This window comes from Artemia sp. Qi Xiang Cuo, chromosome 12 (assembly GCF_049724085.1).
Source record: "Artemia sp. Qi Xiang Cuo chromosome 12, ASM4972408v1, whole genome shotgun sequence".
In the NCBI taxonomy this organism is placed as follows: domain Eukaryota; kingdom Metazoa; phylum Arthropoda; class Branchiopoda; order Anostraca; family Artemiidae; genus Artemia; species Artemia sp. Qi Xiang Cuo.
Window position 1 is genome coordinate 30,162,900 of NC_142805.1, and position 21,485 is coordinate 30,184,384.

The 21,485-nt window shown below is 35.8% G+C and overlaps 1 protein-coding gene and 1 non-coding gene across 2 annotated transcripts in view; both read right to left on the bottom strand.

Annotated features, from left to right (window-relative positions):
• Positions 1-21,485, bottom strand: part of milt (trafficking kinesin-binding protein milt) — a 132,018-nt gene that overhangs the window by 24,049 nt on the left and 86,484 nt on the right. Inside the window, exons 8-11 of the mRNA XM_089097572.1 lie at positions 16,585-16,709; positions 13,910-14,015; positions 6,056-6,293; positions 922-1,107 (exon numbers count right to left, since the gene is read on the bottom strand). Of these exons, the coding sequence (XP_088953698.1) occupies positions 922-1,107; positions 6,056-6,293; positions 13,910-14,015; positions 16,585-16,709 (655 nt within the window). The remainder of the gene's footprint in view (positions 1-921; positions 1,108-6,055; positions 6,294-13,909; positions 14,016-16,584; positions 16,710-21,485) is intronic.
• TRNAS-UGA (transfer RNA serine (anticodon UGA)) lies at positions 13,067-13,148 on the bottom strand. Its single transcript has one exon. It is a non-coding gene; the product is annotated as a tRNA-Ser (tRNA).

Sequence of the window (21,485 nt, forward strand, 5' to 3'; positions counted from 1 at the left end):
ACAGCAGATATTAACAGTAAAACAAGCACCAAAACCAAGATTCTTAAACTGAAATTCAAACAAAAGAAAGTGATTATTTTGTGCTTCAAAAGTAAAAATGAAAATAGCATTTTTAAAACCAAATTGACTTGTATAAAAGAAGTGGCAAATACATATTTCCACTTATTTACTAAGGATATTTTCAGTTCAAGCTCAAGAATTACTAATTCAAAGAAATTGGGACTAATTTCAATAGATTTTTTTCTGAATTGATTTCTAGTAACAATTTTGCGCAAGTTTGCTGCGTAAAGGAACAGTCTTACGACTTGTCAGACTCTACATTTTATAACAGGCTTTGATGACTTTACTTTTTTTGTTCAAATTTTAGGTTCAAGTCTCTCCAAGAATAATTTCGTCTAATAACTGGCCTTGAGTATTCGGTAAGGAAATGATGTTTTTATAAAGTTTTTAACTCATTGAGCTTGCTGAAAGTTTTTTTTTAATTTAATTTTTTTTTTTTTTTTTTTACAAAGAATAACATGCATGTACACAAGCAACTAACAAAAGGGAACCAGCGTTTCAGACGGGGCCACAGACAAAAAAAAGGAAAAAAAGAAGAAAAGGCCAGTTAAACGAGCAAGGAGGAAATTATGAAGATAATCTTAAAAACGAACAGATTTCCCCAGAGGGGAAAACCCAGCTCATCCTTCATACCCTTGCGTACTCGCCTGCGAAGTTTTTTTTGTATTATTATTGAAAAGTGAAACAAAATAATGACGTTGAGAAACATCTGACCCCTGAGCATTAGAAACCTCTTTAATAATCGGTATTTTCAAATTTTAGCCACTCTTGCCATGTAAGCAGAATCATAATGCAGCTGTACTAAGAAGAAGAAGAAGAAAAGAAGATATAGCCCTAGTCGATCTAAAATTAAGAACTTGCCTCGTCTTCTTCAATATCTGAAAGAGTGTATTCGTCATACGTAAAAATATTATCTAACACCGGATTTGAGCATTTCGTAGTCACGCCTTCTTGTTCCTCCAAAATACTCCCAATATGAGGCTGGGCCAACCGAGACCAATGGCCTAGTGTTACAGAGCCTTCCATTGGCTTAACGATCTGAAACGGCTAATGGATGATACTAGGGTTGTAATAAAGGGCAGCTAAAAGGTTAATCGTTAAATGAATAGACTTTTCCACAAGTTATCACTTGGAGCTGTGGAAACACGAAAGGCGTTATGTGACGTATCAGTCAATAATGACTTATACATTGATTCTAGTAAAATCAGGCACGCCTGCTCGATTGGTTTAATCAGAATGCACGTACCCCTTTTCGTTCTCGATACATTCTTAATTTTATAATAAACTCAAAACGTGTTATAACCAAATTTCGACCCGTTTTGCAGACCGACAAGCGTTAAGTGCACGACTCTTCCACAACCATTAAAACTGTCACATAAGTTCCACCATGAGATGGCCAGAACGGCACGATTGGTGCTCGGGAGAGATATGGAGGTATATTTCCCAAAATAGTTTTTTGCTTCTCCTGAACATTTTGGAAAATATCACTTAACCCCTTTTGTATTTCCACAACCGCTTACAATGGAACCAAAAGAGCTATGAAGGAAGAGCCGCATAATGTTTTCTTTCCTTTCTCTTTAACGAAGCGGATTAAATTGTTTCAGTAATGCCGAAAGTTTTTAGCAAAAAGGTTTTGAAATAACTATAAAAAGAAAACTATTGCTAAGTTTAAAGGCTGAATTTATGTATCGTATCATCGTCTTCTTTCTAGAAAAAAGGCGGAATTAAAGGTTTTTAGAAATATCTACAGATATTATATGAGCATGTTCAACTTGACCCCCTAGTTGTGAGAAATAACCGGAGTAGACTGCCCCAAAACTAATATTTAAAATTTGTTATAATTTTTGTTAAGCCTAGTGATTGTATAATGAGAAATATTCGCTCTGTAAATGGCTTCAGGCTCCCCTTGTATAACGTTACACGATTGTTTGCGGAGTTGAGGGTTACCGAAATAACCAATTATATAGCTAGATTTTTAGAAAAAAATTTCTATATATTGAAAAGATTTTAAAAGAATGTATTATTCAGGCTCACTTTTAAACGGAAAAAAAAACGAATCGAAAAAAGAGAACTCCGAACGAAGAAGGGAAGAAAACTTTCATTTGCAGGATCAACTTAAAGTGATTGAAGAACAAGTGAAAAACTTGAACTATTTGATTTGTCCTTTTTAGGATAATAAATCAGGAACAGAGGTTGACCCTCAGGAAGAGGTCAGCTTGCTAGGGTAAATAATCACTTCTCGGGCAATACTTTGTCTAATATGTAATCAAGCTCATATAGCAAATTATAGAAAAGGAATAGGAAATGATTTACGCATCCCTTAAAATACCAACTAAAACGGCACAACTTTTACCTCCTAGCATTTTTAGCAAATGAACCCACTGTTTAATTTAATACTTGACAAATAGTTTAGGAACCACTGCAGACTAAGTATCCGTGAGTCGTACCATTGTACGTACCAGACAGTCGTACACATACAGCCATGTTATTTTCACCAATGTTGTAAAATCAACTATAACAGTAGTCCGAAGTGATTAAAATTGCTTCTAAAGTACAATTTCGTCTGGATGTTATTAAATAAATAATTATTTAACCGATTATAAACCAATTATGCGTTTATAATTAATTTAGTTGTTATTTTTTCTGGACAGATTTAATAATAACCACAAAAGTTAAATTCCTCCCACCCTGTAGAACCAACTTCTGGATGAACCCTGTATTAGAGATGAGTCATTTACCACGGTTTTCATGTGCACATCTTGAACATCAAAAACCTTTTTTTGTGTTTTTGAGCAGAAAAGATTAATTTTTTTCACTTTTACTGCAGTATTTATTTTACTGCACTATAACTGCACTATTTTACTGCACTATAATAAATAATACATACAAGGGAAAAAAACTGAATATGTTTATAAATAATCTATGTCAACTAACAGATAAAAAAGATAAATAAAAAAATAAAACTAGACTACCCGAAACGAGTCTGACTCGAAAGACATTTTTTTAATTTTAAGAAAAAAAGAACAAGAACACACAAAAAGCAATCCAAGGATAGTTCTTTTTAACAAGGTCCAGCAGTTTCTTTATTTGGTTGCAACATTGTTCACGCGTAAAAAAAAGATTTTACACGGACTATACGCATGTGAAGAGATTTATTGGAGCTGGGGGGGGGGGGGTTGTTCCATAAAAAACAAAAACAAGCAATTTATATCAGAATCATAGGAAATAACGGGGTTAAAAATCATGGAACTTCCAGGAACTCAAAGCGCCCTTCCCTGGATACGAATCTGACCGGAAATTTTTCTGCTTGATTTTGCCAAAATTGGTTGAGGCTACCCTTGCTTCACACTGCTCCGCTTTCACACCGTTTTTGGGTGATCCATTAAATTTTATCCAGTTTTTACTGCAACTTTATCCGTCATAATAGTTTCAACTGAGCCGTTCAGAAACGCATCCGTTATTTTGAACTGAACTTTGAACTTGTTGATTCATACAATGGAAATAACTATGGAACTAACCATATTTGGCAAAAATCGTCCATTAATAAGTGACAAAGATATGATGACCATTCAAAGAAGAAGTTAATCCTCAAGGCCTAGGAAGAAATCCCCAGGGAAATGAACACAGAATGTAAGAATTATGTGACTAATAAGGCATAGTTAGCCTGACCTAATACAAGCTATCCTTTTGAATATTATTCTTGGATTCTAGCATTTGATTTAGCCTGTTATTATTTCTATGCTATTTAAACATATCACTACAAGTTTCCGCGCTTCAACAGCTACAATGAACCGTTTCCATGTGAACACTTCTGCAATTTTCTTGCATCCGTTTTGCACGAGCCATTTTGCGTTAAAAAAAAGCATTAGTGTAAACCAAGGGTGTGTTTGTTATGGCTAATAGAAATGCAAAGGAAGCACTTGTCGTGGCTAATTCAAACAGTAAATATGAATCCAAAACATTTGTCAGTTATTCCTTGAATTATTACTTTTGAAGACGTCTATTGTGTGCTACAAGCCCAATATGATCCATTGCGCTATTTTCAACTAATATTATACGCTGTTATTATCACCTTGCTTTCCCACGAAACACTAAATGGTGATGATAGCTTCTAAAATAGGATTTGTTCCAATTCAAAATCTTGTTGTTTGCCTATGGCTAGGTCATATCTTTATATTTAACCATAACAAGAGTATCCCGCAAGCAAATTACAATGAGGGACGCATACATATACGGAACAATCCCAAGTTTGACACAGTGCATAGTTGCCAGCAAACAGCCAAAAACAAATTGGCCCAAACGACAAGTACTGACAAAGCTATTGTTCTTCCTTCTCAAAATAGATTACATTGATTCTTTTGTACAATATATTGTACAATGAAAGCTATTGTACAATAAGACAACAACTTCGTTTGGATGTGAATAGCTTCAGGTCTTCGAGGTCAACTATGACAGAGCTGAAGTTTACAAATATAGCAAATTATTAAATAGATAATTCGAAGGACTTTGTCCTAAAGTCCAATGCACATGCACACTCAGCTAGACATCAATGTCTAGGTGTAATCATTTTCAGCCAATCACAACTTGTTTCCCCTTTTATAGAGAGCCCTGATTGGTCCATAGCGATGATGGCTAGAAATTGATGTCCAGCTAAGAACACATGTGAACTAAGCTTAAGGAGTACGGCAAAGGCTATGGAAGAACATGGTATTAAACAGGCAGATAAAACTTTCATAGATTTACATTACGCGTATGATTTGAATGTTTACAAATTTAGCAAACGGAATGAATTTTTGGTGGTTTTGGAAGTTCAGACTGCGAGATTAATTCGTTTGAGCAAGGAATAAGGTTGAGTATTATGAGTGATGATGAATGGATTTGTTATTATTATTTTTTTTTTATATATTTTATTTATCTGTTATTATTTTTAATTCAATTATTTATTTATTTATCTATATTTTTTTCTTCATATATATAGATTATAGTTTGTCTATTTTTGGTTTATTTATAATAGTTTTAATTAAATAGTTGAGGTATATGTAAATAGTTGAATTAATAGGCAAGTAGTTACGTGGACTTTCGCGCGATCGCAAACCTTCATAGGTTTTCTCCAGCGCGCAATTCGTTCTTTAATCTATTTATTTGTTTGTGAATGTGGATTAATAAACTTATGAACTTTTGAAAAAAAAAGAATAAAAATGAGGATGAGGAGGCAAGGTTAGCTTACGAGAAAATTAAACGAGTGGACAGATTCCCTTCCCTAGGTAGTATTATTGGTAAAGATGGTAAAAATGAAAGGAAATGTAAAAATTATTTATGCACTTAAAATTATTTGAAAGAATAGGAAGGTAAGTCTTAAAACAAATATTAGGATATTAGAAAACACAGTAATGACAGCGCCCAATGCGGCTCTGAAACATGGCCATTAAAAAGGTTGAGAAAGATATGCTAGATGTTTTCCAGGGGAGTTATCGAAGAGTAGTTTTAGCTACTCTCTTGAATGACCCTATATAAAACAATAAGATGCATGTAAAATACAGTTTTATCCCATTTTCTAGGTGTAGAAACAAAAATAAAGTTAAGACAATTGCGCCACTGTGAAGTTGTGTAAGGAGTAAGGAGGAAGAGGAGGGTGCACAATTGGGCTGGCGTCAGGCAGCTTGGTGGTGGGATGAGTTAACAATAGTAGCAGTAGCAGTAGTATTTACGATAGGAAAACTCTTCAAATATAAGTGTCAACTGCAGCAATTCAAAGATATACTGCCAAAAAGCAAGGACGCGCAAAACATGCATGGGGGGATAAGTTATTGTCCTTTTTGAAAAAAGTAACAACACACATTTTTGTTCGTTAACTTTTTTTTGGCTACACGAATTTAATAAAAAGTAAGTGTAAATAAAGTTCTTCTTCTTCCATTTTGAATCTTTATTCAACTAAATTGCGAGGGAGACAACTGAAGCCTACACACAAACCCAATATGAATCATAAGTATTATACCTTTAATTTTTCAGGTACTCCCCAAGAAGAGTCACTTAGGATTGAACTACTACAGCCTGTCGACATAATAGTATCAGGAGTTCGCCATCTACAGCTGGTATCTGTTGCAGTTGTTAAGGAGAGAGATCTAGGCGGGGTAAAGGCTGACGGAGTAGTTGTGATTTGATCCAGCCTTCTTAGGGCCACAGTGAGATCAAATGAGCCAGGAGTGCCAGGTATACCTGGACGGGAAGTACTCCTAGAAATCAGCAGTTTTATGAGACTTACAATTACTATGAATAAACTTGTGATTTTTCCAGATATTGGTCAAAGCCCCCTTTTGAGAACTTTGGAAAAAAAGCAACAAAAGAAAATTTTAGAAATTTCGGCTCACAAGTTCTGTAGGCCTCCCTTCTGGAGATATCTTTTAATACTTCCTAAAAAGTTTAAAAAACACATATAAATTCCAGGAGCGCAAGTGAGCCATTCAGAAGCCAATCTGATAAGTCACTTTTAGTTTTTTTTAGTTTTTAGTTGTTTTGGCGTCAAAGTAGTTGATTGAGTCTTAACTTTATACAGTCACAAGGATATTCTCAAAATATAAGGATTAATATCAAAGAAGTTTATCATCAAACACTAAATAATTTTCATTGGGCCAATTTCAGAGAAATACATCCTAAAATAAACTTAAGAAGATTGTCCATACTCATAAATCATGTAAACAACATAACTCATAAACCACACAGGAAATTATGGAGATTTCTTTAATCTGATGATTGACAGAATAGAATCTAAAGGTAAATATGTTCTAAGATTACTGGAGGTTTTCTCTGGCTAGTTAGGGTTCACTTCAAAAGGATAGTATTTTATTGCTGCCTTTTTTGTTAGCACTGATGACGGCTTGGTAGAGGTCCTTGCCGAAATATCTGCTTTGTCCTTGCGCTTCGCTTTTTCTCCCAACTCGAAAATCACACTCGTATCTTAGTTTCTAAATTATTTTTATATTTTTTTTCATTTTTATCATAATCAAAAGAAGTAATGGGTAAAAATTTTGAATCTTCTCCGCTTTTTGATTTAAAGCACTAATCCAAAAGCGACGATGCCATTTAGAGGAAAATCAGTAAAATCCAGATTTTTACAGACAGTATAAGAACTTAACTACGCCAGGGTGGCAAGGATCACTGAAACTGGGGTAGCTAGTGGAAACTAGGGAAGAGCGCCCTTTCCCCCTACCCCCCCCCCCAAACACAAAAATTAATTGCCTATCTAAAGAATTCTTTAAGCGAGTGTGAAGCTTTTTACTCTTTCGAAGACGATAAATCTACCCCACCCCTTTAACTGGCAGGGTAGCTTCAACCAACTCACCTGAAAATAGCAATTTTTAGGATGTAATCTTCTGCATTTACCAAATGCTAACTTCGTCAAGTGATGAATGAAACGGTTTAAATAGACCGAAGGATAAAAACCATAAATATTCACTAAAAATCAAGTCAGCGTAACTACATGACACGAGGAAACCTTTAAACTAACATGCCAAATATCCTTTTGGGATTAAAAAATATGATTGTTCTTTTTCTAGAGGTGAACTTATAAATCGGCTTAATTACTTCATAATCGAGCATCTGTTCCCAGGATACTGTAGATAAGTTGTTTTGATCACCTGGCAACACATTTTGATTGATGTCCTCGCTGCTTCACCAAGAACAGATTGTAGGTCTCATAGAGGCCTATAGTGCAAAAATATTTAGTTGGATCGAAGAAAAAACAATTTAGGGCCCCTACTCCTTACCCTCTCCAACAAAAAAATTTGAATTGCCCTTGCCCTTGCCCTGTCCTTCTCCTTTCTTAACCGAGCAATACCTTTAAGTTCTAACCTTGAACCCGTTCTCAAGATATAATAATCACACAGCAGTTTTCGATTTACCTCTGCCTCGTCCCCTACGTCAAAATTTTAAGTTCTCCTAACCCCGCCCCTAAGACTTAAAAAATTTAAACTTGGTCCCCATATCTGTTCGCAAAATATTTCAGATAATTTGAAAACACTGGTGCACATAGCACCTTTCGATTGAACTTGGTACACGTTCCATCTCCAGGACATATTTTTGGAAGGTTTGTGAGCCTTGGTCTAGCGAACAACACCTAAGAGCTCCAAGCCGATCGGAAAACCAATACCAAACATCGCCAACTTTTCTATTATAACGTATCTGTGAACAGTTGGTAATTTAAACAACTTAGGACCATTGTCCTATGACCGTGGGGTTTATTTCGGCCCTGGAGGTTTAGACCTTCGAGGTTTTTGAGCAAAATAACTGTCAAAATTCAAAAGTCAGGTGGGTTACGGCGAGTATGCAGAAAAGACCACGGGAGGTAGGTAGGCTGGTTGCCCTCAAATTCCTTTCAGTCCTTAACAAAGGGTACTAGAACTTTCAATTCAAGTCAAATGAGCCCCCTCCTATGTTTCTACGAAGACCCCTTTCAAAACGAAGTACCCAGAGAATTTTTTCTGCCTTTTTCTGTCCCTTTACTGGGTCCTGTTTCGTTGGAAAGCTTTTTTTCAATTTTTTTTCCTTCTGCAGTGGGGTTTTCTTACTACGAGGACTTGAATATATAAGTTTTGGACCAATCGAAACAAAAGTTTCTGTTTTTTTGTTTTGCCTTTTTTTGCCCCGTGACCTTGGATTTTTTTTTGTACTTATAAAAAGGGACTTTTTTGTATATGGTCAGTTACCACCGAGAAGGCAGGATTTCCAAAAACAATATACCTTAAAAGTAGTTTTGTAACTGGTAAAATTGGTCACGGTAAAATTCGGTATTTTACGTATTTTACCGTAATTTTACGGCCCCCATAAAATTGGTATTTTACCCCTTTTATGTAATTTATGTATTTGACGTAATTTATGTATTTTACGGGTATTTTACATATTTTATGACGCCTTGCAATTTTCACAGCACAAAAGCGCGAAGAGGCTGGCAGAAAAAAGATTGAATGTGATTTTGCTGACTTAGGTCTCTTGTTATCAGGGCGATAAAGTGTATTATAGTATAGGTAATTATAATTTTAAAATGGTGAAATATTAGCTGAAATAAATTACATTAGTTCTATGAACTGTTAAAGACAGAAAAGGCTAGAAGCAGGATTGACATATGACAAACAAGAAAAAAATGATAAAACCAAATAGCCGAGAAAATGAGGGTAATGTCAGTCAGCGGACAAAAAAAGAATCTAAAATGATAGAGGCAGATATATCGTCAGGGACTATTGCGCCAGCTGTCTTACAGTGTTCAAAAAAAGAAGGAAAACTAATCTTTTGAATTAACTATAATTAAGCTGAAGAAAGACTTAATCAAACAAACCAAAAAACCAAGCCAGAATAAATGAAAAACTATTCATCAATTAGATTGGGCAAGAATCCTCTGCTTAGTGATTGACTTAGCTTGTGGGAAGCCATTTGCTTCAAATATTAAAGTTGTTCAAATCAAATATTAAAGGGGGGGAGAGTAACTGCCCTTTCCATACCCAAGTTTGCCCCCCCAGACCTAGTTTTGCCCCCCCCCGACCTAAGTTTGCCCCCCCAGCTGAAATTTAGTTTCCGGAAAAACATTGTCAAAATTAAGATAAGCCTGCATAATTCTCTGGAAGTATCCAGAGAAACAGGTCAGTCTTCTTTTCTTTACAGGTCCGTTTCTTTGCCTTTATGGTAATATATGACCCATTTTTCAGTTTTCACTGTCATTATCCCTTGATTTGGGAAAATTGGCTGCAACTTTGATGTGAAAATTCCGCTCTTATGATCGAGTGCTTAGTTAATTAAAGTCATCAAAGTTTTACAAACCTCTTTTTTAATTGTATTCGGTACTTTTATAAGTAAATGAAAAATAACATGTATATGATATGAGGAGTGTGGCTGAATACGGCCATTTAAATATGCAAGGCTGTTAGTGTAATATTTCCTAGGTTTAAATGAAGAAAAAATGAATAATATGATTTTACTCGCCAAATAATAGTAGATTTGATTTTTTTTTAATATTTTTTTTTTTTTCAAAATGGATGTTCGAAATCAGGCAAAGTTCAATTGCTGAGGTATTACCCTAGGCACAAGATTACTAAAGGGATAAATTAGAAAGTTAGTTAAATTAATGAAACTCTAGATGGAGGGACATTACCTTTTTTAAGCCTAGAAAAATCAGAATCATGAAACAATTTCATGAAAAGCTGTAAGTGATGCTTAAAAAGAAATGCTCAACTGGTCTTGTAGCTACAGGGCAACTCTAAAACACCAATTTTACCCTGTGTTTCCTAGGGAGTACCTTATTTTACATTATTTAACCAATTTTACCTTACTTTACCAATTTTACCAATTTCACTTACCGAGTTTTTATTTTACGGTAATTTTACAACACTACTTTAAGCAATCAGAAAACTTGTGTAAAATGGTTGAAAAACTTATAAGGTAGAAACAGCGATAATTTGTCGCAAGACCCAAAAATAGGACTGAGAATTCCGAGAATGGAATATTATGGGAACGGATCATTACCCGTTTTAATAGCTCTACGTGACCGTCTGTGTACATATTGTAAGGTTTTGAATTTTTCTTACAATGTGGGAATCCAAAATCCAGGTCCCTTCATCAAAAAAAGGTGGTTGATTTTGCAATACAAACTAGAATCTAATTGTCGGTTTGCGAATCGAAACCAAAATCCATGATCAGATTGTGAATAAGAAATTGAATCTGATTATCGGATTCTCAAATTGAGAATTTCAGTTTGTCTATCGAAACGGCCTTTAGATGTCAAATACATATGATCAAAATATATATGATTGACTTCAACTGCATTAAGTCATAGATAATTGGTTATAAGGTACATAACGGCTGTATTAGCTATATAAGATACATCATATCCTCGAGAAAAATAGGCACGGAGATTTCTTAAAATGAATGAATTTAGTGTCTTGTGTGAGTGTGGGGGGAGGGGGAGGTCAGGCGAACATTGAATTTTGACTCGGGGATAGAGGCAGAGTTAAAACACCTAAAGATAAGGTCTCCAACCTGTTTGAAATTCTTGGCTGTGGGAGCCCCTGTTGGACTAGAACCTATTCCCGGCGAAACAGTGATGCAGACCATCAGAAATCAAATGTATTCATTCCATCAAAATAACGTGTTTGCATTTCCTCAGGATCTGCCAAAGGGATCGAGTTGGAATTTTCAAGAGGTGGTAATTTTAAATGGACTTTGAATTTTGACTTGGATGAGGGGCAGAAGAAAATAGAAAGAAACTTATATATCAAAATGGTATACCAAAATGGTATTTCTGTAACATCCTGGGGACGATAGATGATAATCAAATTGAAATTTTTCGGGTATCGGGGGGAGGGGATAAAGGGGACTTCATACTTTGTATTTGGAAGGAAGGGGATGTGGTGTCAGAACATGCGTGGTTCTGATCTCATGTTTCACCTGTCCAATCAACTTAAAAATGACATTCATCAATTTCTTGGTTAGGTGGCTTCTATGCAGAAAGCAAAGTTGGAACTTATTTTGGCTGCATCGGTTTTTCATACTCGAAAATGGGCCCAATTTTTCTGTCTCCCATAGGTTTGTAACTTATAGGGCACGTAGACCTTAATGAAAAAAAAACATTTGGAGGGTTGTTTGTATCTATACAGAACCAACAGGTTTTGTTTTCTCGAATAGGCTTAGCCTTACAGGGCATGTACACAGAGACATGGAAGGTCTCAATGAAGACAAAACGTATGCAAGCGAACTGTTGCGTTGATTTTTTAACATCCAAAATAGACCCAAATGTGTTTTGCCTCTGATCGGCAAGCTACTTACTCTGAATGTATGCTGGGCCAAATAATCATAAGAGGAAAAGAATGCTTCGAAAAATGTAGATTGTATTGATTCTTCAAAATGCACTAAACACTGTTCTTCTCTGATTGTAGTAAAATTTTCAGGGTAAGTAGAATGGAACAAAGGGACCTAAACAAGGCCAATACATTTTGGGAAAAATGTGGTTACATCAATACTTAGGGCGAATCAGAGAAGAGCAAATGACACTCTGGCCTTTAAAAGGCTCAGGAGCGTTAGCCTTGCTCCTGGTTGTGGTAATTTCCCTTCGTTTTAAGCTTGATTTAGTTATTCATTTCAATTTTTGTTGGTTTTCATTTATTCATCTATAGCAGTATCTATTATGTTTATGTATAATACGATAACATTTCCATTTCTGTGTGTTTTGGATTTCATCTTTTCATTGAAACTAATTTCTGTTCGTTTAAAGTTTCAATTGTCATATGACTTTATTTCTACTCGTCTTGGGTTTTATTTTGGCTCTTCGCTTTTCTTTGAAAAGCCTCTTTATTGAAAAACGTTTCTTATTCAAATAAATACCAAAGAAATTGGCCTCATCAGTTTGTGGTATCTGTGTTTAGGCTATATTGACAACAAATTTTCATTTGGAATTAAATCCTTAGTTCCCACAATTTACGAGTGGCGAAAAACGCAATTCGAACTACGCGTTTAATTTTCGGGAAAGGGCAGAAAAATACATAGAAAATCACAGGCATGATGCGAAAAAATTGCAACCACCCTTACCTTATCTCACATAAGATGAGTTTTAACACATGAGTTTTGAGACTTAATCATAAGAATCAGACAAATTTTGGTCTATCTTCTGCTCTTGAACTTCTTAGCTGCGAAATAAGCAGCAATATCTTACAGAAATAATTAGTTTTTCAAGGCAGCTGACCTTTTAACAATTAGCTATTCAGTTTATTCCGGAGAATTTTCCCTCGTATGCGTTGGAATTTTCAACGGACGCAGACTTGTATTTTTCCACGAAAATGCTGGTAAAAAAAAAACGTCCTAAATCCACTACTTAAATGTGCATGAGATAATCTACGCACATGAACTATCACATTGCTTATGCTATAATGAAAAAGTGAAAGTCTAATTGTTTTTAACTTTCCGACTGTATACCTAAAATTAAATTAGAATATTTCAGGTTATCAGCAAATATGATGGCTAAAAAATTCGCAACCGGCAGGATTCGAACCTACGCGGGGAGACCCCATTGGATTTCAAGTCCAACGCCTTAACCACTCGGCCACGGTTGCTTAACTATACTTTTTATTGAAGATATTTAAGTTGATTTTTAGGTAGAACACAAAAATACAAAAAAAGTTTACACGCAATAAGAAAAAAAACGAATAATAAAAAAAAATCTACCAACGGAAAAATCAGACAAGATAATCATGAAGGGACAAGTGCGCATAAGCCTTTACTTTGGAGCTTTTCTTATGCCTATGACTTAGCACTTAACCAGCCTTCTATTGAAAATAAAGAGGGAGAGAAAAAGTGATTTTATTGTTTTAAACATCTACATTTTTTATCTTTGTTAAGGCCTAATTCCATAACTAGGTATATAGTAGAAGGGGTTAGGACAAGGCCGTAGCTAGGATTTTTGTTTGGGGGGGGGGGCGGTGGATACTAAAAACTTTAAAAAACACATCAAAATTTGTTTATATGTATTTGTTACGTTTTTACGTGTTATAAAAAAATTTCGGGGACCTCAATCCCCTTAAACTCCCCCCCCCCCATAGATACGGCTTATGGTTGAGGCGATTTTTTTTATTTAAAACGAGTTTTTACAAGAGGGAGAAAACCTTCTGTCCCTTAGATATACTACTCTGCATGACACTACCTGCCCAGAGTATATCAAAAGCAGAATTGCCAAGGGATTATTATAAATTCTTTTCTCGGCCGCAAGATTCAAAAGGAGACAAAGAATAAAGATAAAGCATGTTATTAACCTGGGAACCCTTATATTTACCCACAAAGCTATTGTGATAATTGCCTTAATTTTGAAGCTACTTACGGATAGTCTTCAATAATGGAAGTGTTTTCGTCCACGGGGTCGTTCGCATCCACTTCTTCCAATTTGATCTCGGGGGTAACTACCAGGGTGCTTAGTGAAGGAAAACCTGAAAATTATGATTCTTTATTGAATCCTTTAAGGAGTGGTGCTTTAACAATAAGTTACAGGTCAAGAGTACGGGGAACTTATAAGAGTGGGAACTGGCACTAGTGTTGGCAAAAATACAACGCCATCTAGCGTTTGGCGGCATTTGGAATGTTTTTCAAGTTTCGTAATCATTTTTCTGTCAGGACGTGAGATCAGGCACTTCTTACTAAACTAATTTTACCTACTACAAAAATCAAATTAATTATTATAATTTTTACAATCCAAAATGCCAGGTTTCGCCAAACGCCAGATGACCTTGAGAGTTTTTTTTTACCGGCACTTGCGCCAGTTTCCACTCTTGTAAATTACCCATACTCATTGGACTAAGATAGTCCAGAAGTTTTTTGATGGTCCAGATGAAGATCGCTCAGATCCATGAGTTCAAACGAACGTGGCTAGACCAGAGGTGGATGACATAATATGCCATCCAACCTCAGCTCTTTCGTCCTTCTTTTTTGCCCCTCCGCTCCTGTAATTAGTATAGATTCTGACCTTCTCGGGGGGTTCAGGTCAGTGGCGGATCCAGGGGGGCGAGGGGGCGCACGCCTCCTAACGCACCTCCTAAACCTCCTAACGCGAGTTTATCGGATCAACCTATTCTGCGCCCCCCTTAAAAAAACTCGGGATCCGCCCCTGGTTCACGTGCCCTTAAACCCCACTTTGGATCGGCGCCTGAAGCTAATGGTAGATATAACAACCTTTGTGGTAGAGTAACTTTTTTTCTTTTCTTTTTTTTTATCTAAAATTACAAGAACAAAAGCAAATATCCCGCTTAATATTCATTCTTGAAATTCCCCGCTTGATTTGACCTAGCGATATTGTATATCGCTTTTTTCTAGCGATATTCTTTATCAGCAACATGTTTGCATAAATATTGTTAATAAACAATTGCGCTCTGGCAAGCAAAAAAGGTTTTGTTCATCAACACTTCGGACTAAAACAACCCATAATTGAAATCACATCTTGGTCACATTAAGCGGAGATTTCAAGAATGAATATTATGCGGGATATTTGCTTTTGTTCTTACAATTTAAGATGAAAAAAAAAAAAAATGAGAAAACGTTACTCTGCCAAAAAGGCTGCTATATCTACCATTAGCTTCAGGGGCCGATCCAGAGTGGAGTTTTAAGGGCACGCGAACCCCCCAGAAGGTCAGAATCTATACTAATTACAGAAGTGGCGGGGCAAAGAAAAAAACAATGGAGGAGCCAAGTTTCATCGGTGCCCCACTCAAACATTAATTCTTTATCCGCCCCTGAATAGCTCGATCTCTTACCTAAAATAAGACATGAGAAGTTAATTTCTTTTGACTATCTACCCCTTTCCTTTGGAAAGGGCACTGACGAAACTGTATTGTGTAACTTTCAGAATTTGATAAGACAGTACAAAGCTATATAAACAGTAGCGATTTCAGACCTCATAATATGGAGGGGGGCAAGATATACCACAAGCTTCCTTTTATATAAACAAAGGAATTTAAAGCCATATGTCAGAAAAACTGGGGGGGGGGGGCTGCCAACCCCTCCTTCCAAGGCCTAGAGCCTAGAACACTAAAAAAAATACAAGACTAACCATGTGTCTAACAAAAGATACTAAAACAATGTTCAATTGGTTTTGAGAATATTTCTTCTTGTTCCCATCAATAATAAACATTTGTGTTCTCGCAAAAATTAACACTGATCCATAATCATTGATAAACAAATCTGTTCTGGCGATTGTTATCAGCAGTACGTTTGCCAGAAAAGGCCTTTTATATAACTAATGAACTTCTTGTGATAGAAAGTTAACTAATAAAGTACCCAAACTTTATGATTGTAAAATGTATACCAACTTCATGATTTTCACTATTTCCCCTTACTTTTCTATAGTTGTCTTACACTATGCTTATGTTTGGTATTTTTGACGAATCCCCATACTAGAACAGAAGAATTCCCTTGTACGTTCATAAAATTAGTTACTGAAAAAAAAACTTATTTTAAACCATTTGAAACGAAAAGGCTGTTTTCCTTGTGGCTAATGTGCACTATAAAAAGAGAGGTGGGCTTGCGCGACCACATTTTTTAATTCTCTGATTTTCATTTAAAAAAAGTAAAATAAGAGAGATAAGATATTATTAATATTAGTTGTTCATCAGATAGAACATCTGATGAGCCTTATTTAAACTTTATTTGAAAATACAAGTTTTAGCAACGAAAAGGGGTAAAGGCCAAAAAAGACAAAGAATAGAAAATACAGTAAATACTACTAATACTAACAGCTCACTGCAGCACGAAGCCACCCGAGGCCAACACAGCTAGGTACACTCATTCTCCATCCCGATCTACTCAAAGCCTCCCTCTTTGAACCCTCCCAAGAAGTTCCAACCCCAACCCCCCAAAATGTTTGTCCGACTCGTAAAAACGAAACAAAGATAAATATAAAACATTTTTGATGCATTTTTTGAATTTTTTTTGTACCCCCCCCCCCAAAAAAAAAAAATCCAGATACGGCCCTGCATACGCCATACTACATTTTGACATTCGACTTACCGGTCGCTAGGCGAGGACTAGATAGGACTGAGGATGATAAGCCTGAATTGAAAGGTGATCGAAGAGATGCTTCCTGGGCCCTGTTCACGCATCGAACTGTGTCAAAAAGACGCTGTAAATGCGGCCTAAAAAAAAGACAAAACCCATTGTAACAATAGGAAGAGAAAAAAGCCAGGGAGAATGGTTCTTAATTTGGTCTTTAACCAACTCTTAAGCCCCGTTCACACATGTGCTTAGCTGGACTTAAATTTCTAAATATCATCACGTTGGACCGATAATGTCCAAGAGGAAAAGAAAATATTTTGACATAATAATGCAAGTTGATGTTTTTATTCTTTTATCAAGGCTATACTAGCTTATTTCCTGGTTAGGGACAGAGGATTTATAAGATTATAAATTCGAGGGGGCTGAGGACAAAAAATTGATTAGGGCCACGCCCACCCCTCCAACCAATACTTACTGGTAACCAAATTGGGTCCCAAAGATGAGCACTTTGGACCAATGAAGTCCAAGAGGAAGAAGAAACATTTTGATATATACCAGCTGACGTTTCAAATCTTCTACCAAAACTTAAATAGCTCTATTTCTATGCTTACAAGATATGATTTAGTTTCAACACCAAAATATGATAGATGTCATCGGGGTCTGATTACACAGTTGGAAGAGATGAAGTAGAGGTAATCAGGTACACGGCATCCTCGCAAATTTTTTCAAAGGAGGAGAAGAAAAACGTATAACTGCAAAGGATTTAAAAGAAGGGGGCCTCAGAAGAGCCTTATATTTTCTAAATATTATAAAATTATATACTTTTTGTATATTTTTCGTTAATTGAGCGGGGATGGAGGGCTAAAACACCTCCCCTCTACATACAGCCACCTTTACTAAAACTAGTCTAGACCTCTTTACTTAGTATATTAGATTGCTAGTGTTAATTCTTGACTAACAAGCCATTATGTCAAATGATGATGTGAATTGGAGCCAAGCACACACAACATTGTTTCGGGAGGTGGAGGAGAAAAAACAACAACTTAAGAGCTAAAAATAGAAAAAAATCGATTTGGATTTTTTTTTTATCAAGTTGGCATCAAGCCACTGGGCCCATTGGAAACAAAACCAAGGCAGATAGTTTGAGCGAAAGGCAAAGCTGGCATAAGTCTTTTTCAGGATTGTATAAAAATTATGTCATTTCCACGTGTTGATAGATGGTCTATCATCCATCCATCCATCCTAGGGCAGAACTAATGTAGATAGCCATAGAACTAGGGAGAAGGCACAGGGTTTAAGGCCTCTCCTATGTACGTGCCTGATTAGGGTCAAAGGAATGATATTATATATAATTTTTTGGCCTATTGCTTTTTGGTACATATGAATGGTAGCAGAGGTAATCAAGACCCCTATCTGTGAAATTTTAATTAGCTAATACCAGGAAGTACTCAAAACTTAGAATTACGTGAGTCAAAGTCTGCACGTAATTCACTGCACGTAAAAGTCATTGTTCAAAATTTTGAGGGTCCTTTTCATGCAGTCAACCCTTTTTCTTGTAAATTTCAGGCAAGTTCAGACCAGTGTGGACAACTCCAGCGGTTTAACACTTGCACGTGGTTTAGTGATATTTTTTCTCAGCTACTTTTTATAATGGCCATTTTCGTTGATGTTTGTAAAAGAAACTATAGTCTTCTTGAAACTATAGTCTATTTATTTATCTCTAAAAGAAACTGAAAGAAGGTACATTTGAAATCCCTCCTAAAAAGAAAATTCGACTGTAAACTTACTGAAAAGCTAAAAATAAGATTGATAATTTTGTACAAAAAAAAGTCCAACGAAGAATCAATTTCAGCAGGTTAGGGTTTTGAGCTTTTTTTCTCCGTCCGCTAATTTTCCTACTTTTGACTGGTTGACAGCTTTCTAGCATTGGTTTCCTCGCAAGAGGTATCATCATCCAAAACGAAAGAACATATTTGATATTTTTTTCAAAAATAAGTTCGAGAGTGAGAACGATTCCTCTTCTAAATCCGATGGTTCACTTATAGAGGCAAATTCACCCCTGTTGTTGGGGAGATCAGCTTAGGAAGTGGAGGGGGGGGTGATGTTTCAATATTTATAGCTCAAGGACTGCCAAACATACATTTATGTACTTTAAACCAAAATGAAGGACCATATATCGCTGTCCTCGCCAGGATATCTCGGATGTGGAAAAATGTCAAATCTCCAGGAAAAGAAAAAAAGAAGATTTTTAGGAGCTTGCTAAATTAATTAATTAAATTAATCCTAATTTAAAAAATTAGGAGCTTGTTTCATGATTATGTCACATAGAGTCCAATAGAAAAGAGTATACGGTATGCAATAAAATTTTGTAAGCACTATTTTATTCATTTATTCTTTTTACTCACAAAAATCAAGAACCCCAATGTCGAGTAGAAAAGATAATTAATAAAGGACAGAAAAACTATAGAAATGACTGCACCAACCTTGGTTTTTTATCATTTCTTATAGAAATGATAAAAACATCACCTTGACCAACTTCAGAAAAAAAAAAGAAATCAAAAGTGGATAATACTTAGAAATAAACTTTAAACTTCTTTTTCACAGAACTTCATTGAGCTACATGTACAAGTATGCAAACAAGCAAGGGCGTACTGTAATATTTATTCTTACATCAAATATTTATGTAAACAGAATAAGGATGTTTCCTTTAGACAAAACTTTTCGAACTAGATTCCAAAAATTATTTTAACTTGCACTATCCGACGCGATGTGAAAAATTTCACATAGAAAGAACCTTCATTAAAATGTAACATAAACCCTGTCGTTTTAGGCTATTTGATATAAACCACTTTACACGGATTATGGCCCGATTTGTTTATTGATCCTTTGGATTTACATCAGATTACAATCCTGCCATTTTAGACTATTTGATCCTTACACGGATTATGGCCCTATTTGTTTATTGATCCTTTGGATTTACATCAGATTACAACCCTGTCGTTTTAGGGTTTTTGATCCTTACACGGATTAATGCCCTATTTGTTTATAGATCCATTGGAGTTATATCAGATTTTAATGTCAGTTTAATTCTGATTTAAACAAACCACACTAGTAAGGTTGTTTATAATACATTTTTTTCAAAAAGTGTTAAAAATTTTTGGTTACTATGGGCTGAACTTCGTTCTTTACTAGGCTGCAGCGACCGCTGCAGCCATGTTGTATTTATAACAAAAAAATTCCAGAAAATGTTGTAAATCCAATTTATTCTTCTATACCAGTGTGTAATGACGAGGAAAAATTATCTTCCTTTACAATAGATTATATACTTTCGGTTCTCATTTCTATCTTCGAACAAAAAATCTTCCCCCCAAAAAAGCATACGAACCTTGTTTCCCCTTTCCATCAAAATTCTGAAAATGTGAGTTACACTCTAAATTCTGTTATTTTTAGTGACCCAAAAACATCAAATATCTGGCAATACTGCTTATCCATTGAAAGTTATATAAAAAGCGTGTGCTGTGAAATAGCCACCTCCCCCAGGCAAAACGCAAAACATTTTTTACTGTTATCCCTGAGTGCATACTGAAGCAAAGGTTTGTTCTATGATTAATAAATGAAGTATGATTCGTTGATAAATATGTATTGAAGCTGTTCTAGACCATTTCTTTGCATATTTCAAAGACATTTCTTTGAACGCAGAACTGTGCTCTCGCTGTGGTTCCACGGAGTACTCTTCCACCAGGGATAATCCATGTGTTCGGAACATGTTTTGCATTACATGTAAAGTGTCTAATCACACCTGTTACAGAATAAAATGCCCTGGCAACGCTCAAACTGATAAACGGGCAGCTAAGTAGATAAATGGATATTCGTTTTCTATCTTGGAACATTAATGGTGGTCTTATAAAAAAAGACCTATTCTTGAAATTATACTTCATAATCACGATATTCTGAATAAAATTGACACATCTCAGTTCATTGAAAGTTCAGATAGTATCCTAAACAAGATCCGGGATCCATTTCATCTTCTACAAAAGTCTTCTAATAAAGACATTAATGAGGTTAGATTAACTCTTGATATCTATTCCACAGAAATCTGCCATACACTTTTGTGTGCTGAAAAAAGGGCAGTTCCTCTTAAAAAAATACGTGTTGGTACCCAAGTTCCCGGGTGGTCAGGAAATCTAGCGCTGTCTGAAGCTTGTGACCGTGCTAAATTTTGGTACAAGTTATGGAGAGATTGCCTATGCCCCCGTCAAGGAATAGTCAATGAACTGAGAAAATTGTAAAAAAAATGTTTTACTAAGGAACTTGCCCTTCATCGATCCAAAATACAGACACTTTATTCCAAGAAGGTCAGGAATTCACCTGATCTACTGTGGTAGCAATTACCTCGTACTATTTCCTCCAATTTGCCAGACCCGAATGGCATTCCTTTGTCCGAGGGGATATTCCATTTTTCAAATGAATTTTCCGAGCCTGATCCTGTCTTAGAGTTACAATTTTGTGACGAGCTCTGCAAATTCATTAATGAATCTGTTGACCTTGATTTTGTTGTTGCTTGTGGCGCTGTTATAAGAACCATATCCCAACTTAAAAAGAAAGTGTCTTGAGGGATAGATAAGGTAAGCACTCTACACATCAGTAATAGAAGTTACCTATTGGTGCGTCACCTCATCCTTCTCATGCAAATGATATTTGTTACAGGTATTGTTCCATCGTCGTTCTGCATTGGTGATCTGACTCCGATTCCCAAAAAAGGGAAATCTGAGCTGTAATGTTCCTCTTTCCGTCCCATCACCGTCTCTACTACGACATGCAAACTTTTCGAGCTTCTTTTTCTTGATGAGTTAAGACAGAAATGTTACGTTCCCCCATATCAGTTTGGTTTTCAGGCTAATCAGGCTGTTCTCATG